The sequence below is a fragment of the Sphaeramia orbicularis genome, chromosome 6 (assembly GCF_902148855.1).
Source record: "Sphaeramia orbicularis chromosome 6, fSphaOr1.1, whole genome shotgun sequence".
In the NCBI taxonomy this organism is placed as follows: domain Eukaryota; kingdom Metazoa; phylum Chordata; class Actinopteri; order Kurtiformes; family Apogonidae; genus Sphaeramia; species Sphaeramia orbicularis.
This window is the reverse complement of record NC_043962.1, coordinates 45,784,090-45,804,883: the sequence shown is the minus strand read 5'-3', so window position 1 is coordinate 45,804,883 and position 20,794 is coordinate 45,784,090. Positions and strand designations below refer to the sequence as shown.

Sequence of the window (20,794 nt, the reverse complement as noted above, 5' to 3'; positions counted from 1 at the left end):
TAGAGATTGAATTGGTCTGAATGTGGAACCTGAACTATAAGGATTGTTAATTTCTTAGTGTAATTTTGCATTTCACAAATTGATCCCAGGGGCCAGACTGGGCCGGATTTGGCCCCCGGGCTGCATGTTTGACACTTGTGCTCTATTATGATTTTTAAAACTCCCTTTTACACAGGTGTCAAACACACAGCCCGTGTGGCCAAAATAGGTCCACCAAAGGGTCTAACCCGCAGGTGTCAAACATGCAGCCCAGGGGTCAATTTCGGCCCACCAAAGGGTTCAATCCAGCCCCTGGGATGAATTTGTAAAATGCAAAAAATTACACTGAAGATATTAACAATCAAGGAAGTTAAAGTCATTTTAGGTCATTTCAGTCTAAAGTGGATCAGACCTCTAAAATACTATCATAATAACCTATAAATAATGAAAACTGTAAATTTTTCTCTTTGTTTTAGTGTGAAAAAAAAGTTAAATTACACAAAAATGTTTACATTTACAGACTAGCCTTTAATAAAAATGTGAATATCTGAAATGTCTTAAGAGAAGTATATGGAATTTTAAAAATATTCTCCCTGTTATTAGTGTTTTGTGTATTTGTAGATCCACTGTGATCTCTAAGTTGTGATTCACATGTATAAATGATAAACTAAGGCGTAATGTTGTTAACATTGCACTTATTTTGCAAAAGAATTTTCAGGTTGTTCATATTTGTTCATGTTATGTTCAAGTACAATTCGTAGATGTAAACCTTTTCATTACAGAATTTTCTTTTTTCACTCAAAAGTGCTTATCCTATTATTTATATTATTTTACTGGTCTGGTCCACTTTATATCATATTAGGCTGGATGTGGCCCCTGAAATAAAATGAGTTTGACACCCCTGGTCTAATCTGACCCATGGGGTGAATCTGTGAAATGCAAAAATGACTTTGAAGATATTAACAATAATTTTAGTTCAGGTTCGTCATTCATCCCAATCTGGTCTCGAATAGAATAGAATAGAATAGAATAGAATAGAATAGAATAGAAAAAGCTTTATTGTCATTACACCAGTTGTACAATGAAAATTTGCACTCTGTACATATTACAATATAAACTCATTGTAAATAATATATACAGTACATAAACATATTTTTTTAATAGACCAGATCCCTGTACACATCCACTCACTGTATAAAACTCCAATTTGCACTCTGTACATATTACACATCCAGTGTAAATCTCAACCCATTGTTCTCCTTGGCTCTAATCGAATATTTGTTTATATTAGGTCTATGTTTAAGTGTGTTTGGGTTCATGTTGAAATTGTATGTCATGAGCAAAGAAAAACCGAAGCCAAATTCCTTGTATGTGTTCATATACTTGGCCAATAAATTCTGTTTCTGAAATTGCAGCTGGTCTCTGCCAGTGACAGTGCACTTACATCTAAATAACAACACAATAAGATACAGACATACAGTATATTTAAAAATATATGGTATATAAAATTCTGTGCAATTGAAATTTGAGCAAATTAGAAATATACTGTATGAAAGGCTAAATTAAAATAATATAAAAGTGGTATAAAAATGTGCAAATGTAACAGTGTAAACAATGTAAACACACATGTAACAGTGCAAATGTAACAGGGTAAACAATGTATCTATCATTTTCTGCACAGGATAAAGCCTGCATTTATACGATGTGGTGTTTACAGTGTGATATCAAACTGTATTTTACTGTTAGCAGTGCAATATTTTAGATTTATTTCATTAGATATAGATCTAATAGGGTAACATAAGGTGCTGGAGTATATATACCCAGGTTTACCTTTCCCTCAGTAATAACGTTGCAGTTTTGAGATCAGATCACTAGATGGCGAACAGACCCCAAATTACATGTTTTCCAGGCTTTTTATTTTATTTTTTTCTTCTTTCTTTCTTTGGTATAAAAACTCACAAAATCACAAACCAATTCATGAATCATGACCGCATATATGAGAGTTCCTGTCCATTTTACCTGTCATCTCATAATACTTCAAGACTTATAATACTGTATTATCTTGAATGTAAAAGTATAATTTGATAAAGATGTGTTTTATACATCACAGCTTTGCTTTACGCTTATTTCACCCTTTAAAAGAATGTTATAAACACAATAATCAGAATGCAAATATTACCAAAATTGTAATTCTTGCTGCAAGTTTATGAAATGATTAAAATTCAAATTTATTTGGCAACATAAATAACATTTCCTGCCACTCACCATACATTGGTGTTCAAAGTTATTGGTGAATTCTTTTGGTTAAAGCAAAGAAACAAATGAACTATTAAAATCAAACACTGAAAAAGGAAAACGATTATGCATTTTAATAATATAACAGCTTAAAAATGAGCTTTTTACAATAAAAAAAAGTAACAAATGCACTGGATTTTCAAATAGATTTATTTTGAAATCCATTCTATGTCAACTTGTTTCATTTTAAAATGACTAGATATACATTCATCACACATTTACAGTATTGTTACCAAGCCACAATACACATGAACAGCACATCCAAAGACAGTCTTTGTTGTCTTTTAACATGACACTATAGTCACAAAAACAAACTCCATAAAATCAAGGAGAGGACGAAAAAAATCAAACATCTACTTCCTGACTGCTGCCCCGGAAATTTATTTATGACAGTTTTGGGGAAATAGAAATAAAATATACGATGTATTCATTAATATTGTCATCAATGTATGTGTGCTGTAAGGCAGAGCACAAGAACTTCTTTCCAGAGACAGAAATACAAAGAAACAAGGAAGAACAGTACCTTTCTATGTCCTGAGCTAGTTCAACAAAGGAAGACTAGGTTTCCCTGATACATGTTATAGAGTCCCTTGTCAATTCAACATAAAACAGACATTCCTAAGGGTACGCAGACATTATTAATTTACTCGACTTGTCTTTTCGGGCCTGGCTCTGTTGTTTTAAACCACTTTGTGTGTTAATTGTTCGTACAGTGAAATGATACTGCAAAAGCAATTATCAGCCTCTACCTTCCATGTATTATATATATAGAATAATTTACCCAAATTTTCTGTGACATCTTTCTGTCTGCGTGGCCCTTTTGTGTCAGAAAACGGCAGATACTGACAGCATATGATCCTAAAAGTGTTTATATCAAGTCTTTTATGGATCTCTAGAGTCTTATGGCATGGGCACACGCTAAGGCACAGACTGTTTGTGGTTAAATCCTCAAGAGTACTTCCAAAAGGGACATCCAAGTCCCAGGAAACTGCAAGAGGAAGAGGTGATCTGCACTGAATTGATTCTGACATTCTGTAAGATACAGTAAGTGTGTAGAGGCAGCTTGAAGTTCAGTAATCTATTCATGGCGTTAAGAGTGTTTGGTGGGTTAGGCTAATATAGCAGCGAGTGAGGAAAGTCAGAAACAAAAGCATTACAAAACAGGATTATAAAACATATATACTGCATTTTGCCTACTGCAACTCTTTACTGTAATAGCATGTGATGTAATGGCATTAAAAGCAAGTCAACTGGTTAAAATACAGTCAATATAAGCAGGCAACTGTGGAGCATTTCTTTTGATAAGGATAAAATCCATGCATATATTACCCTATTTGTTTCATCATTTGCAACCTGAGAACAGAGTATAAAAAGAGGAGGGCAGTATCGTATGATCAATGCCGAGCTGTAGCTTGATCCTTCTACTAAAATTTACGTGATAAATGTAGTTTGTATCCAAAAATCACAAACTTTTAATGAACTGCACATATGTTTTCTGTTAAAATCACATTCTGTTGAATTAAGCAGATGTGGGAGCAATAAATGAAAAGATATACAGAGTTGAAATTAAGTATCTACCGCAGCCATGATGGTTTTCTCTAAAAAGCAATTATTAAAAAGGACTGTCCCTAACAGGATTCAGATATATGGATATTTAGATTACCAGTCGCCCTGTTACCCTAAGCTATCTATTTACACTGCACTTGGCAATGCCATTTCAAATAAACATTTATCAGATTTAGTCATACATATATATATACTTTAGTATAAAAATATCATCCAATTACATTAAAACACAATCATGTGGCATGTGAGCAAAGATACAGTACATAACTACATTTACAATTTAATATATTTAAATGTATTTACCAAACAGAAGTACGCAAAGTTGATCATCATTAGAACCTTGTATACCTCAAGAGTTAAAAGTTGGGGCAAGCAGTCAATATGATCAGTTCAACTATGTACAGTACACGTGTTTGCACAATGTGATACGATTTTAAGCACAAAGTCTGTTTCATGTGACTGAATTTCAACAAACTCATAATGTTTTTAGATGATTTTGGTTGCACAAGCAGATGGAGGGGGGGGGAAGCATTCTCTCGCAATTCATATATAAGCTGTATATTATCCAATACTTTTCAGACATGCACGTTTTCATCATTTCCTCAACAACATTCCCTTAACGCAAAGTCTTCTGAATCAGTTTTCTTTAAAAGGCAGCATGATTAGAAAATCCAGGAGTGGCATTTTCATATGCACTGTTGTCATCCTAAACAAAAGACGAGAATTTCCAAAACATACCATGTAAAAATATGTACAGTCTGCATTGTAGGTGTGGTCTAGGTTTTGTTTCGTGTAATCATTTCTAGTGTTGATACTGGAAATTAAAAGATCATTATGTATTCTTAATAGGCTTTTAATGTAGTTGCTGGGTGTCACAGTCCCAGTAATGTGAAAAAAAATGCAGTCGGAACCTTTTATTATATAGAAAATAATAGGAAATTATCTTAAATTTTCAGTTGTTAGTATAAGATTTCCTCTTTGTGTCCATATTATAGTTACAAAAACTAGAAATTCAGTAATGAAAGTGTATGTTTGTAATAGTTACATACAGATACATAATCTGATTTTGTTTTCACTCAATAAGAGAGAAATAACCAGTAGAAGGAATGATTACATGAACCCTGTTGTCTGAAAAATCGTAAACCTATTCCTTAATCTTTTATGTAATATATTTTTGATTTGCCACCATTTAAGAAGTTGTACACAAAACTCCTGAATCTTAATCAAATGCATGTAATGAGAACAGAGGCAGCGATAGAGTAGTGAAGGCAGGAATACTACCAAAACCAAAGAGCAGATAGAGATGAGTAACTCTGAAAAACCACAGGAAAGGTCATGGTGATGACAAGAGCTTTATGTGAGTGAGAAATTAAAAAACAGATGAATGATTTACAGCAAATGAGATTCGAGTGCGCCTGCAAAAATGTGGTTTACCTCTTTGTTAGCCCTTAAATACCAGGACACAAAACTGGATGGAGTGCCAAATGTCTGTGCAAATGTTCTGTGAAAAAGGCATTTAACAGAGGTCCAGTATATATATATATAAAAAAAAAAAAAAGAAAAAACAAACTTGTATTACATATCACAGGCTGTTAGTGCTTCAAATGTGCATTGTGTTGCTTTTACACAGTGAATCTCTCCGTGTGGTCGTCTCAGTCTTCAACAACTTCAAATTCCCTTCAAAGATACAATTTGCTACGTTATGTTGAGATTTCCATATATACTATTGTCTGTAGATTTCTTGGGAATTTGTTGAGTCATAAAATGATCTAAGTCACGCCTTCATGCTGCCTTGTTAGGAAAAAAAAAAGAGAGTAAAGGACATAAATTTGTTTCCAGTATTCATCAGTACAAAGTATGGCTTGAAAGCACAGAACAAAAAACAGTAACTGGTGACACCAAAGTGTTTGTCTGAGTATAAAACAATGTAAAATACTGGAGGACGGCATAGATGACCATCACCATCCTTTAGCCAATTTGGCAAAACTGCCTCGCTAGAAAAGTATTATTACTTGTAATGTAGTTGTTGGTGCTGTCACTGAAGTCACTTGGGTGTTGTTGACTGTGAGGGTATTGTGTACAGTATGGCTCTTTGACATCAGTTACAAAAATGTTCTTTCAGGAGGAGCCGAGTAGTTAGGACGTATACCACATGTGTAGAAATGCCCCGAAGCCCCAGTTTGGTTCCTGGCTGCTCGGACCATTTGCTGCATGTCATTCCCCCACTCTCTTTCCCACATTTCTGGTCTCTCTCCACTCTCACTCTCAATAAAAGGCATAGAAATGCCCCCCAAAAACATAAATCATCTTTCACTTATACTGTTGGACTGGTGGCTGTCAAATTTATGATCTTTTCTCATTTCAGGTCATGTTACAGGCTTGGATATCGGTCGTTACAGAGATCACCACCTTTTACCCAAGCCAGATATTGCATAAATTGTGTTTATATGGCCGGTCAATAGCTTGTACATGACATCTTTGCAAACGGTCCACACACTGGAGTGGAGAGCACTGTTTCAAACCAAGAGCACCATCAGTTTCTCGACTGGGCCGACCTACTGCAGGACCTTTTGTGCTGACTAGAAACTAAAGGTAACTCTTGCTGCTTTAAGGGGAGGTTTAAGTGGTTCAACCCTAGCTTATGGAGAACTTTTCTTCTTCTTTTGTCCCTGAAAAACAGGAGATGACAGTAGAGAGCCTCTACTGGTTTCTCCTCCACAATCCTCAGTACATGTCTCTGTAGATCTCCTGTAGGAGTGGATGCAATGAGGTGTCCTCTGTCTTTTTAATTTCCTGCACTAGCTGTGCGTGCTCGGTGACCAGCTGCCGAAGGTCAGCCAGTTTCTGCAGCAGCTTCGGAAAGAGGAAGGTGTCGTCGGGATGATTGGCCAGCAGATGGAGATGTAGCACCTGCACAATGCTCTCTTGCATTCGCTCGATATGGGCCACGTTCACCAGGCCTGGCCGGTCTAACCACAGAGGAAGCAGAATAAACAGAGGGTTAGGTGCATTTCTATTCTGGGTAGACAATAATGAATGACATTTTGAATTGATCAGTTCTGTAATTCAGTCGTGTGCAAAAGGCTTGGGACGCCTTTAGCTTTGTTGTTTTTGCAGGGTTAATGGGTGTGTGTGTGTGTTTGTCTTGATTTCTAACCAGAAATGTGCAGGAAATCCACAGGACTGAAACACACACGCATGACACCATATAGCTTTTATAATATTCATATTTTTCTGAAATGCATGACTACACATGCATTTTCACTCTGTATTAATATATGGGTGCTTCTATGAAACTGGTCCCTAAAAACAGGACATGGGGGCTAAAAATTCAAACCAGATGTAGACTAATGTTATGAGGCAAGTTTGGAAGCACTTTGGGTCTATTCTAAAAATAAATACTAACTGAGACAAAAGAGAAACTATTTTTCTTATAAAAACATTTTTATATTATTTTACATTATACATTATATTTAATACAAAAATGTAATGCATGTAACACGGTCAAAAGGACACGAAAATTACATGCTACTATTTTTTTTTTTTTTTAAATATCTCTATTCTCTCACAGGTACATTTTGGGAATTGAACTAATGCAAGGCAGAGTGTTTCACCAAAATGACCGCAGTTGCAAAATCATGATCAATTTATTAGTGTTTAACTGGGCAGGTTCTGCATGTAACGCAAGTGGACACGATGGGTTACACACAAAACTTGGAATGAGACTGACATTCATGAAAAACCTGCATGTCTGGATGAGAAAAACCACAAGGATCATCAAATTTAACACAGCGTCTTTATTTATTGTGGTATATAAGACCACTTAAACCCACGTGGTCCAGATAAAATGCACTGACACCTAGGTAGCTTTTCATGTCTCAATTTTGGCTGTCTTTTTGGCCCCAATATTTTACTAAAAATTCATTAACTATGTGATGGCTCAGAGCAAGAGTGTAATTTTTTTTTTGCATTTATCTGAGGTCATCATTAGGTACATCCTGGGGGGAAATATGCTTAAATTTCTCTTTTATTATTGAGTGTAACAAAGCTGGCAAAGTACCTGGTACCAAAATGAACCCAGTTTCATAGAAGCATCCATATGTACAACTGGAACATGCAAGTATCATTAGCCTCATAGCATACTTGCCTATGTAATATTTTTGTCCACATTGTAATATCTGCATAACTTTATTTTCCTAACACGGCTGATTCATTTTTCATCACTGGCTATAATCTAAAAAAAAAAAAAAAAGACTTAGGTGGTTATGCTCTGAGGCTAATGATATGTAAAACAGTATTAACAACAGCACTGCATTTCAGAAAAAAATATGAATAATGTAGATGCAATATGGGATCCTGTGGACATAGAAAAGGATAAAAGGCCATGAAAGACTCCGAGACATTCTGAAAGTGTGTAATATAACAAGATTATTAAGAAAGCATCCAGTCAACCCAAGAGAGCTGAAGGATTACAGAATATAAATCACACTGATACTGACTTTACCTGCAGAAGCTATTATTTTTTTTATTATTTTTTTTAAATTTTATTTTGTATAACCTTTATTTAACCAGATAGGGTCCCATTGAGATCGAGATCTCTTTTACAAGGGCGACCTAGACTAGAGGTCAGCAGCACATGCCATGAAAGAATACAGATAATAACAATAAATTAAAATAAACAATAATTTGGTAAAAACACAAAGGTTTGACAGTTTTAAAAGTACAAGTTAGTTGAGGCCGCAGTAATTTAAAAACATAGGCACCAAGGTTATCGTTAACAAAAACTAACAAAATGTCGAAAACTAAAATTGAAAACACATTTTCGTTAACTGAAATAAATAAAAACTATAATTAAAAGAAAAAACGATAACTAACTGAAACTGTATTGTGTGCTTACAAAACTAACTAAAACATATAAAAATTATGGATAAAATTTGCTTCGTTTTCGTCTTTGTCAATGTTGGATTGATATGAAATCGATTTACTTCACTTGAGCAATTTTAGCTAATGGCACCATACTACTTCACGGTCCGTCACTTCTTGTCACTTGTCGTTTAGAGTCGTCTTCTCATTCCCACTCTACCTGCAAACATGGAGACTAAAGTTGGGAGAAAACAGCAGAGTCCTGTCTGGGATTTATTTGAATCCGACGGCGAGGATGATAAAAGATATGAAAAAACTAAAACTAAACTAAAACTAAGCATTTAGAAGAAAATGAAAACTAATAAAAAATAGCAAACCTGCTCTATAAACTAATTAAAACTGATTCAGCGAAAAAAAGTCAAAACTAACTAAAACTAAACTATGATGAAAAATCCAAAACTATTTTAACCTTGATGGGCACTGTCCAATTGACTCTCGCTGTCTTGTCCGTAACAAAAAGCTTAGAATGCCATGAGTTCTGTCATTATTGATTTTGTGTGTGTGTTTCAATACTGTGCACATACTTCCTGCATATTTGTTAGAAATAAAGACACTCGCAACAAAGTTAAAGGCCGCCTTTTGCACAGTACTGTATGTAAGTATGTTATACAGATAGATTTCAGTGGTTTTCTCACCTCCACAGCAGATGATAGCAGCCACAAATAGCGCCAGGTCACTGTCATCTAGTTCCAGTGCATTAAACTTCATGGCAAACTGGAACTTTGGCTCCATCATGTCACTGAACGGTCGCCGCAGGCTTTTGAGGAATTCTCGAGTGATGAAGCCTGAACCGTACGCTACAAGAAGCCCGTCCTTGTTCATACAGGAGGCCAGCATGGCGAAGAGAGCCTCGTACACACCATATTTCAAAAGAGTCACCTGATCATTGAGATCCAGGTTTGAGAATCCGGGGACGGACTTGGCAAATTCAGTGAGCTCGGTGACCGTTTCCACTGAGGTGCATTGGCAGCAATGAAAAATCCGAACCTCTGCCTCCCTGTCTTTGAGCATTCCTGCAGAACCGACCATCTTGGCCACCAGCGTCTGCTCTGCCAGCTGGAGGGTCTCCATGTCATGGATGACAAAAGGCTGTAGAAGTGGAAAGAGGGAAGACTATTTAATGAACAATTGAAAATGGGTTAGCATAGAGGGCAAATTTGGGTCACATATATAAACCTGACTTGTAAATATGGAAAAATCTGAATCAGCAAACCTACAAAAAACTATTAGTGTATGTGGTGCCTATACAAAAAGGATGCGGAACCCTTATTGTCAGTTCAATATTTACACAATGACATTATAACGCTCCTTGACCCAGTCACTTTATATTTCTAAATGTCACTGCAGTACTCAAAGGGGCTTGAGGCGCTATGGTTTCTCTTGAAATACTACACAGACAAAATTATTAAACTAAAACAGTATCAGTACGTGGTAAGTGGGAGCAACTTAGTATTCATAAACCTACATAAAACTACAGGGTGGGGAAGCAAAATTTACAATGAACATTTAGTTGTTTTTTCTCAGCAGGCACTACGTCAATTGTTTTGAAACCAAACATATATTGATGTCATAATCATACCTAACACTATTATCCATACCTTTTCAGAAACTTTTGCCCATATGAGTAATCAGGAAAGCAAACGTCAAAGAGTGTGTGATTTGCTGAATGCACTCGTCACACCAAAGGAGATTTCAAAAACAGTTGGAGTGTCCATAAAGACTGTTTATAATGTAAAGAAGAGAATGACTATGAGCAAAACTATTACGAGAAAGTCTGGAAGATACTATTAAAGAAGAATGGGAGAAGTTGTCACCCGAATATTTGAGGAACACTTGCGCAAGTTTCAGGAAACGTGTGAAGGCAGTTATTGAGAAAGAAGGAGGACACATAGAATAAAAACATTTTCTATTATGGAAATTTTCTTGTGGCAAATAAATTCTCATGACTTTCAATAAACTAACTGGTCATGCACTGTCTTTCAATCCCTGCCTCAAATATTGTAAATTTTGCTTCCCCACCCTGTACATTAAAAATACACTTCACGTCTACTACTAGGTGTTTTTAGCTGTGTCACAGTTCCCACAGTGGACGAGTTACTCCATCTGATGAACAGCTACTGTCCACCTGCTGCTCCACATCAAGACTGGAGATCTGACTCATGAATGCTGAGCTAAATGTGGGATAGAGTAGTAAGGAAACAGATGATGTGCATGACGAGGAGCAGATTTTGTAATACTTTTATGATCATCAGGTAAAAACTCATATGACTCATTATTAATCCCAGTTTCAGGTTTCTTAACAGAAATGACATTGTGAATTTGCATGAACATTCCAAATAAAATCCCTTGAATTTATGTTTTCTACTTTGCTTGATTCTAGGCTTATTGTCTTAACAGATGCTACTCTACATCATGGGCAAACAAACCCCCATCACAACTGTCTTATAGCATAACATTTGGGTCGGCTTTGGTACTTGAGCAGGTAAGGGGGACTAAGCCTGAGGCCCTAATATGACACTTGACACATATACATGTTGACATAATTAGGCCCGAAGCTGTTAAGATGGAGACAAAAACAACCTGTGTTCTAGGAGTGGATGACGAAGGTTGGAAAAGTAGTGGCATATGAAAGAATGTCATATAGGATGCAGGATAAGACAGAAACATATCATTTGACATGGAGCAAATACCTGGAATCTTTAGATCTCAAAGACTAAAGGCTAAGAGGATTCACACGGAAAAGACAATGATTGCATACCTTATGTATGTATGTGTGTATATTATGATTAGACACCTCTGTGTAGATATTTATGGTGTATGCATATATTCTATACATGGATACTTAAAGTTGATGTGTGTGGGATAAAAGCCACAATATGGATATGAAGACCCCTTCTGGTTACAGGTGAGTTATTTACCAATGCTCTAATGTTAGTATTTGATGTGTGATGTGATATGTTTGGAAAAAGTAAAAAAAAAATGCAAGTTATAAAAAACAAAAAAAAAACAAAACAAACTGAAAGATGCTGAATCTTGAATTTGGAGTAAGCTCTGTTTGTATTTTTCACACTTATTTAGAAATTCATTGTCAAAAAGCAAGTGATTGACTTCCTATAGCTTGTTTTTTTTATGGTACATGCAGTCACGGAAAAAAAATATTAGACCATCAGAAGTCATCAAAAACAATGGTTATGCAATCAAGAACTAACTCCTGTGTGTAACATGTGATTAAAACAGACAGAAAAGAAAACATGGAATGCCTAAAAGCACTGTTTTTGGCAATACGATGCCATAGCTAGGTTTGCCATAGCTGCCATAGGTTTCTGCCTGTTAAAGGGAAGTTTTTCCTCGCCACTGTCACCAGTCACAAGTGGTTGCTCCTGGAGGATTCTGTTGGGTTTCTGTAAATTTGATTTGATTTGATAAAGCACTTTGTGACTCTGTCTGTGAAAAGTTCTCTATAAATAAAATCTGCTTACTTACTTACTTATAGCTATTGATGTAAGAACTGAAGTGATTTTGGTTATTATCAAGAAAACATGGAAAATAAATTAAACTCTTATGAGCTGTTTTTGTTGTTATCATTATATTTGTCCAAACAAATGTACCTTTAGTTGTACCAGGCATTAAAACTAACAAAAAACTGAAGAAAACAAGGGTGGTCTAATCATTTTTTCTGTGGCTGTACAGTGAGGACTGAACGTACTATTAATACGAATCACACTAGAGCAAAACCAGTTAAGTCAAACAATAAATTTAAATTAGGTGTAAAGAGATCAGAGCCAGCTAGACACAATTGCTCAGTATATTCCTCCCAGACATAGAGACGTGTGAGGCAAACATGATGGAAGATGTTTGGCTTCGTTACAGGTATTAGCTGGATCCAAATCAGTCTTATAATGGAGTATCTGCTGTTTTTCCGACTTCATCTTGATCTGTTTTCTATCTCAGCTGCTGTCTAGCCGGAGCCATGCTTCAAAAGGTGTTTTTTTTTTTACTGTAAACCCATAATCTAACAATATACCAATGACCTGAATTAGAACAATGCACTGATAAACAAAGCCCTGGCAAGTTAGGCAATTATTGTTTATGGCTCCAAAAAGCATAGTGAAACCATGAATATATTCTACAATCAGAGAATCAGGATGTCACCGTTTTTCTTGAGGCCATTATGGTTGAATAATAGGTATTCTGTTTTATTGTTTATTGTGTGTCATCATGTGTTTTATATACTTCTGACTCTGTAGAACTGCTACCTTGGCCATGTCTCCCTTGCAAAAGAGATTTCTAATCTCAATGGGACTTCCTTGTTAAATAAAGGTAAATAAATAAATCATGGTAGTTTCTAGTAAATGTCCAAACGAGTGCTTTCTAAACACTTTTATGTACTTTTATACTTGTGTGCCTACTTTTTGTGTAGTAGAAAAGTTCATTTTAATACATGTGTGAATAAATAAAAGCATAATTTGCAGTAAATTATAGTTTACTGACAGAAACGTTTTGAAAACATATGAAAATCACAAAAGTGCATGAATATCACACAAACAAGTTTCACTAGAATCATTCCAGTATCGACCGGTTAGTGAAATCATATCAAGTTTTTCATAAGTGTAATAAATTATACTTCCTCCCACTCCTTTTCAAATATGCGAATGAAGTAATAATTTGTTTTCACGTGTATATGCAAGTTTTTCACGTTTCCTTGCAATCTGTTTTATTTCTAAGGACTACTCGTTTTGTTGCATATTCGAAATAAACTCAATCTGATCTAAGTCTAAACTGAAAATAAACTGAATGAATAAACTAATCTGCTTTCCTTATGTATTTCTTATCTTACAAGATTATGTGCCTTTGAGCATACTCTAAAATTCAACTATGAGAGAAACTTCTGTCCATACTTTATTACACGGTTTCTACAAGTTCAATTTAAAGGTGTGATATTTTCCTTTTTTTTTTTTTTTTTTTTAAATGGAATTACGCATTTTAAATCATTTCCCTGTGGTCTATATAAACTGTAAATGCTATGCTTGGGTCTGAATTCTTCATTAATTAAACTCCACATTAATTTAACCATATTTCTGAGTAATGACACCAGAAAGGTCATTTTGAGCGCTGGCCCTTTAAATGCAAATGAGTCACTTCACACCCCACCCCCTTCAGGTTGTTGGCTGTGCTGCTCTGTCCCGTTCAACCAACAACTGAACATTTTAGGTAATGGGCTCGAAGTTTGGACATATTTTCTGTTTTTACTACAACTGCTGCTGCTGACAAACAATTGTCGTACACTGAGAAATGTTCGTCGGAAGTCTTGACCTTATATGCGCAAATGTTGTGATGTAACTAGTTATAGACGTAACAAATTAAGCTGGGATTAAAACGGGTTGTAGGAATCCACTCCATTGTTGCCAAAATGAATATAAAGATAGCTTTGCAGCACCTGGAGGGTTCAAATTCTAACTTTTTGACCTGTTAGGGTCCAAATACACAAATAAATGTAACAAAGACTAATAAAAGTGGGTTTAGCAAAATATGACCCCTTTAAGATATTTTAAGACCTTCTAAAGACTACTTAAAACATAATTTAATGTCCATTTCACAGCCTATTTCACTGCCATACTGCCAAAAATTCATGACTCCTACAATTTAGGAAAATGTATTTATTTATTCCAATGCCTCGATTCCCACCGTTCCAAGTTCCTCACCGGGGGCTACAAAGTTAGCGATAATTGGTTACTAATTTCAATATAAATTGTTGGGTTGGAACAGGTGGAACTGAGGGTACGTTTACACGGCAACACTCCGCAAAGATTTCTCCTTTGCATTATAAAATCATTCCGCGTTAAGACGAAGCCGCTATGATAACGATCTGCGTTAACATGAGTCCGCGAGGACGGCTGAATACGCTGTAGTGGCCATGCCAGACCAGTAGCTGGCGATGTAGAGCTGTAGTGAAACAGTGGCGGTAAAACACGCGCCTGCGCACAAACGATTTCCGGTTTAGACAGCCTTCAAATGAGGAGAAGAAGAAGAAGAGGCGGACAACACTATTTACAAACAACAATGGCGAGTGGTCGTACAAAGACGCAGGACTTCTTTGTCTGGACAGATGAGCTGAGCACAGTTAGCAGCACGTATGTTGTTCTCAAACTGGCCATTGTTGTTGTGGTTGTTCCTTCTTTTTCTGCAGCTTTATTGTGTCATAGAGGCTGGCAAACCAGCTTGGAGGCGCATTACCGCCACCAACTGGCCTGGAGTGGGTTAACTGGCGGTTCTTGGCTGTGCGCACATGCGGTGACGTCATACTTTACCCCGGAACGCTCCGATTCGCGTTAATACGGAGCTGGAATGCGGAGCGTATCGATAACGTTCCACCCTGGACCCTGGTATCAAAAGTTTCCGGATTCAGGCACTCTAGGCACCGTTTCCATGTTAACAGAAGGCTAATCCGCGATGAAATCTTCCCGGAGTCGACTGAATCGTACGCCGTGTAAACGGCCCCTGAGTGGACTAACGTTACTTTCTTTGCCGTTTGGACACATTTAAACACAATACAGTAAACAACTTTAGAGTAACATATCTTAAGACCGACCATATCAAACTTAATACCTTTTAAAGACTTTTTTAAGGTATTAAATGCAGATTTATAAATTCAAGACTTTTAAAACTTTTTAAGACCTGACAGGAACCCTATTATTGAGACTTTCACTCAAAATTTCAGACTTTTCAAGGTCTGAAAAGTAGCATTTCAAAATTCCATACTTTTTAAGACTTTCAAGACCTGCGCAAGCACCCTGTAATGGCTGCAAATGCTTGTCTCAATTCTAAATGGACTTTTTCAGTTAAAAGCTTTGATCTTCAGAGGCAATAGGAAAGATCTGTGTTTGAGCCCAGATGTACAGTCCGATTATTCTCTCCCTTTCAACCTTTTTCACACCTACACACATCCATCCAAACAACCCCAGGCAGCAGTTCTTAACCCTACAACTATCAACCGTTCTTTAGCGATGAAAAGACAGTGAAAGAAACAAGGCTCTAAGTGTTTTTTTTAGTGAGACTGGAGACCGGTAATGAAAAGATGGTAGTATTAGAGCGAACTGGGGGATGGAGGGATAAGTGATTGGCTCATATGGCTCATACACTGGGTCTTTATACCATTTTGGTCCAAACAGACATTTCCTTGTTCAGCTTGTGTGTTGGCTTGTACTACTGATTGAGCAAGTTTTTTTTCTGTCACTGGCTGGCTAAACATAATCTCTAAGGTAGTTGCTGCTGGGCAACATTGTGACATAAGTCTGATTGCAAGAATGAGGCTGAAATCACCCAGATGGGGAAGAAATAAATTAAAAGTTGTGAGGTTTTGAGGTCACTCTTCACACATGCAATATGTTTCACTCGGTAACTCAACTCTTGGACAACGTACAGGAGTGCTGGTCTTGCCGGTGAGGATGGTCCGAGCCTTGGCCTTGTTCATGTTGAAGTTCTTCAGATAGGCCTCATAAATCTGCCTGGCCAGGGTCTTCTGGTCAGCTAGCTGGGGGTTTTCCACCTCCTTTTCTCCTGTCACCATCTCTGCCTTTAGTTTCAGCTTCTCTGACTGGGGCATCCGACCAAAACGGATGGCTGCAAAGAGGACGGAAGAGAGAAAGTCACAGTGAGGTGACAGAATGTACCTGAACATTGGATATATATCTTGCATTGTATTTACTTGGAACCTTAACCCTTTCATGCATGAATTATGAGAACCTTAGTCAATATTTTTTTTCTTGAGTGATTTTATTCCTCTTTAGGTGTGAAAAAACAATGTAGGTGAATTTCTTTTATGAACCTATTTTTCATGGAGTTACAAAAATGTCCACTCAGCTGGACATCATGCATTTAATTTTTGAAGCAAAGAATCATCTATTTAAAACCCATCATGAGAAAGTGATAGACTGTATGAAAACTATGAAATAAAAAAATTTTAATGCAGTTTTCTCACATTTTAGCGTACTCTAATACTAGTTGTTACTCACTTCATGGAGATAATATGCAAAAAAAAAACTTTTGTTTAAGAAACTGTGTTGGCTGATATGGAACTAAAACAACAAAACCCATGAATATACAAGAGAACAGCTGGAGAAGAACTGTCCACTGGAGTGACCACTGTGCATGAAAGGGTTAAACAGCCATGATTTAGTCTAATTAATCCATGGAGACCCAGTGCTACTTTTGTGGCACTTCGCAAAAGAATTTTTCTCTGTATTTAACCTTTCTTTAGTGATTTATCAGCATTTATTGTACCATTATCTTCTTTACTTTGCATTTTTTTCAGTTAAAATCAGGTATTTTCCTACATTTAATTTTCTCATCATGTAGAAATTCATTCAAGTTCAGAGTAAAATTGAGGGTTATTATATCAGAAAAAGAGAAAACTGAAGAAAAAAATTACTTTTCCAGCAAAGATATCATTAACTGAACATAAAAAACAATTGTCTCCATCCACTGTCATTGATCAAACTCCATGGGTTTTACTGGTGAGTAGAAGATGACGGTGTTTCCACGATCACTACGGAGCCTCTGAATGTCCAAATGGGTCATATCTGATGACCGTAAAAAGACGAAAAACTGCTTTTTACACCAATTATTTACATGTATTGATAGGATTAGTGGATCAACAGTTATTAAACATTTTTGATCAGTAGACGACTTTGTTCACTGGTGGATGTTTGGGTCTTTATGGGTTAAACTGTGAAGACTCAGGGCTAAAGCGATGTTTTGAATAATCCACAAGTGTTTTCACTGATGTGGAGGAACTGGTAACAGAATACTGTGGAGCTATTTAAAAGCATTGTTAAAGTATTGTGACTTTTATGTTGGTCTTTTCTAACGTCTAAGTAAGGAATGTCCAGAAATAAAACCAAAAAAAATGCTTATTTTACATATTTTTGAAATGTTCCAATTCTAATTTTAGAAGGACTAGCTCCAAAGGAAGGAATGATATCTGTAGATGAAAGAAATGCTCAGGCACATTGGACTTTCCTTTTTAAACATTTACATCAATAGATAATTTAGGTCTGCGGTGGATGTTTGGGTTTTTATGGGTTAAAACTATATAGGTTTATAAGAACGAAGAAAACCTGTGATGAACATTCGAGTGAGTGAAAGGTTAATATAGCCTTTAACTTCACCATGAGTTGGAATGATGCTGAGGGGGCAGGATGAGTAGGGGAAGAATGGGCAGATGAGGATGTGACATGAGTAGCTCAGGGATATTAACAGGATGGAGACTACATAAGGCTCTGAAAGGGTCTGTTCATACTACATTACCACCTAAACAGCCATGTCATAAAAAACATCACTTAAAATGTAAATAGTTAAGATCCAAACTGACCAAGAGACTAAGCCATTGAAGCAGGTCTAAAAATGTATACCTGCAGGTAGGGATGTAACGATATGAAAATTTCATATCATGGTTATTGTGACCAAAATTATCACGGTTATCATTATTACCGCGGTATTGTTGAAATCTGCTCAAAATGTTCAAAAAGTACTTATACACACACTGAAATAATATAACCAAGTTATATTTAACCCTGTCATGCATACTGGTCACTACAGTGGACAGCTATTCTACAGCTGTTCTCTTGTGTATTCATGGGTTTTGTTGTTTTAATTCCATATCAGCCAACACAGTGGACACTTATGCATATGTAACTTTGCTGTTCTTGATAAACCTGATCTGCAGTAACATGTTTGAGTGTAAATCAATTGTTATTAGCCAATAATTATCATTTTTTCTTTAACAAAATGTTTTTTTTTGTATATTATCTCCATGAAGTGAGTAATAACTAATATTAGAGTATATTTAAATATGAGAAAATATCAGATTAGCAGCATTAAAAGTGTTTATATTTCATAGTTTTCACTGTATATCAGTAACTACATGTTTCTTTGCTTCAAAAATTAAATGCATCGTATCCATTTGAGTGGACATTTTTGCAGCTCCATGAAAAACAGGTTCATAAAAAGCTGTCAATTGCATTTTTTTTCATGCCTAAAGAGGAATAAAAACAGGGGGGAAAAAAATCATGATTAAGGTTCTCATAATTCATGCATGAAAGGGTTAAAAAAAACAACAAATGAAATAACATGCACAATCTACTTTCTGTTGCAGAAACATTCAAATATTAACATGTCAACATCAAACATACAAATGTGCATTAAAGATGGCACCTTATGGCCATAAGAGATATCTGCACTAGTGGTGGGAATTAATAGGATTTTATCAATATCAATGCCATTATCGATTCTGCTTACCAATCCAATTCCTTATCAAATTCTCCTATTGATTCCTGAGTGTTTTTTTGAGTGGGGGAAAAAAAGCAGTTGGACAGGTCATAGTGTAGTTTGTTTGACCATTTTCCAGATCAAATCATTCACAATGTCACACATATACACCATTGTACACGCACAAACAGAAAGTGAAACACAATCATATTTTTCCTGAACTGTTTAATGAACAAATGTACATATGCTGAAAGAATGAGGATTTTAAAACATGTTTGGGTGATCTGCTTCTCCAGGAAATGAGCAGTATCACCGTGATTTTCAAAGGGCGGTAATCGAACACGGTTATCATGATAATTAGAATTTAAACAGTAATACTGTCGGAAATTTTATCGTGGTTTATCGCTATACCGGTAATCGTTACATCCCTAGTTGCAGGATTTTTAAAACAAATCTGGAGGTTCAGAACAGAGATATAATCGCTTCAGTTTGGCATTGGGAAAAGGTTGGTAGACTCTATCTGAGGGATACTTTTTGCAATTGCACGGCTTAGAGTAAATGGCTATTTCTATCTATTTGCCATTTTTGCAGTGAAAGTTTTTATCACAGTTATGAAATATAATTCATTTTACAGCTCAAATGTGCTAAAGTATTTAGCATAAGTTTAGTTATTATCCTCCAAAGCCATGGACATTTCAGTTAAATTCAGGAAACTCCAGTGTGTTTCTGGTTTGTGTCAATAAAATGAAGGTCTTTTATTGCTGGAGCAAAGTACTGCTCAAGGCCTTCAATTTCCAGCTAAGCAACGAGAATAATTCCAAAACAGGGCACGGAATCTAAAGAAAACAGTCTTCCAGAAGAGGCCATAAGGTCAAAAACACACAAAGCAGTTGACCAAAGAAGGTGCTCGGTGAGACAAAAGCATTACTCTGATTGTTTCCAGAGGGAAGAAGATTCAACCTGGCTATGAATGAAAGTAAAAAAAAAAAAAAAAAAAAAAAAAAAGCTCTATGAGTTCATGTGAATCTAAAGAGGACACTTAACATTCACAGCACTGCCAATTTTAGCTCAGTTAGACATCATGAGTATCACAACAGTATATTCAAAAATAGACTAATTCAACTGACACAATTAGAGTAGTGTAAAATGTGCTTCAACACTACACAACAGTTGTTTGTCTGTGAGAGTATATGAGCATCTCTCAGACGGCCTGATCCCATTTGACTAATGGGATTAGAGCTGAACTGTTTTTAACCCCTCCTCACCAGTTTAAATGGGCACAAGCTGGTGCACACATATACACCTCTGACAGAAACCAACACCCAGAATAGATTTATGCATAAAAAACACATTCGCACAAACAAAAGTAGATCTGATTTTCAAATCTTCACCCACAGCGGAAATGGATCCAGACAATCGGAGCAGGGGTGCGAACAGACAGCATAAGGGTCCATTAGATTACTTCTTACAAACTGGATGGATCATCTAAAGCTGGTAAAGCTCTACGGAAGGCGACTGGACAGGAGCCAAGTCTAATTAAGATGTGATGAAGTGAGTGATGTTAAGCTGAGCATAAGTCTATTTTGTAAAGCACTGGTGTGTGATGGGATGAACCAGTGACTTGGACGGGGAGGGGGCTCTGCATTTCAGTGGAGAACAGTCTGTTATTACTCTGTATCATATGAGCACTTGTTGTGAAATAGAAACTCCTCTCCACACAGATACAGCACAAAGTTATGTTTTTAACTTTTTACTAACTTCTTTC

At 36.3% G+C, this 20,794-nt stretch overlaps 1 protein-coding gene across 5 annotated transcripts in view; it reads right to left on the bottom strand.

Annotated features, from left to right (window-relative positions):
- Positions 1 to 2,405: 2,405 nt before the first annotated feature.
- The window catches only part of pparab (peroxisome proliferator-activated receptor alpha b), a 102,012-nt gene continuing 83,623 nt past the window's right edge, over positions 2,406 to 20,794 (bottom strand). For 4 of the 5 annotated variants that reach the window (XM_030136303.1, XM_030136304.1, XM_030136306.1 and 1 more), the window contains 3 exons: positions 16,184 to 16,383; positions 9,399 to 9,852; positions 6,565 to 6,809 (listed from right to left, as the gene is read on the bottom strand). In XM_030136303.1, the coding sequence (XP_029992163.1) occupies positions 6,565 to 6,809; positions 9,399 to 9,852; positions 16,184 to 16,383 (899 nt within the window). Of the gene's footprint in view, positions 6,810 to 9,398; positions 9,853 to 16,183; positions 16,384 to 20,794 lie in introns of all 5 variants that reach the window. The other variant, XM_030136307.1, reaches the window with a different exon arrangement.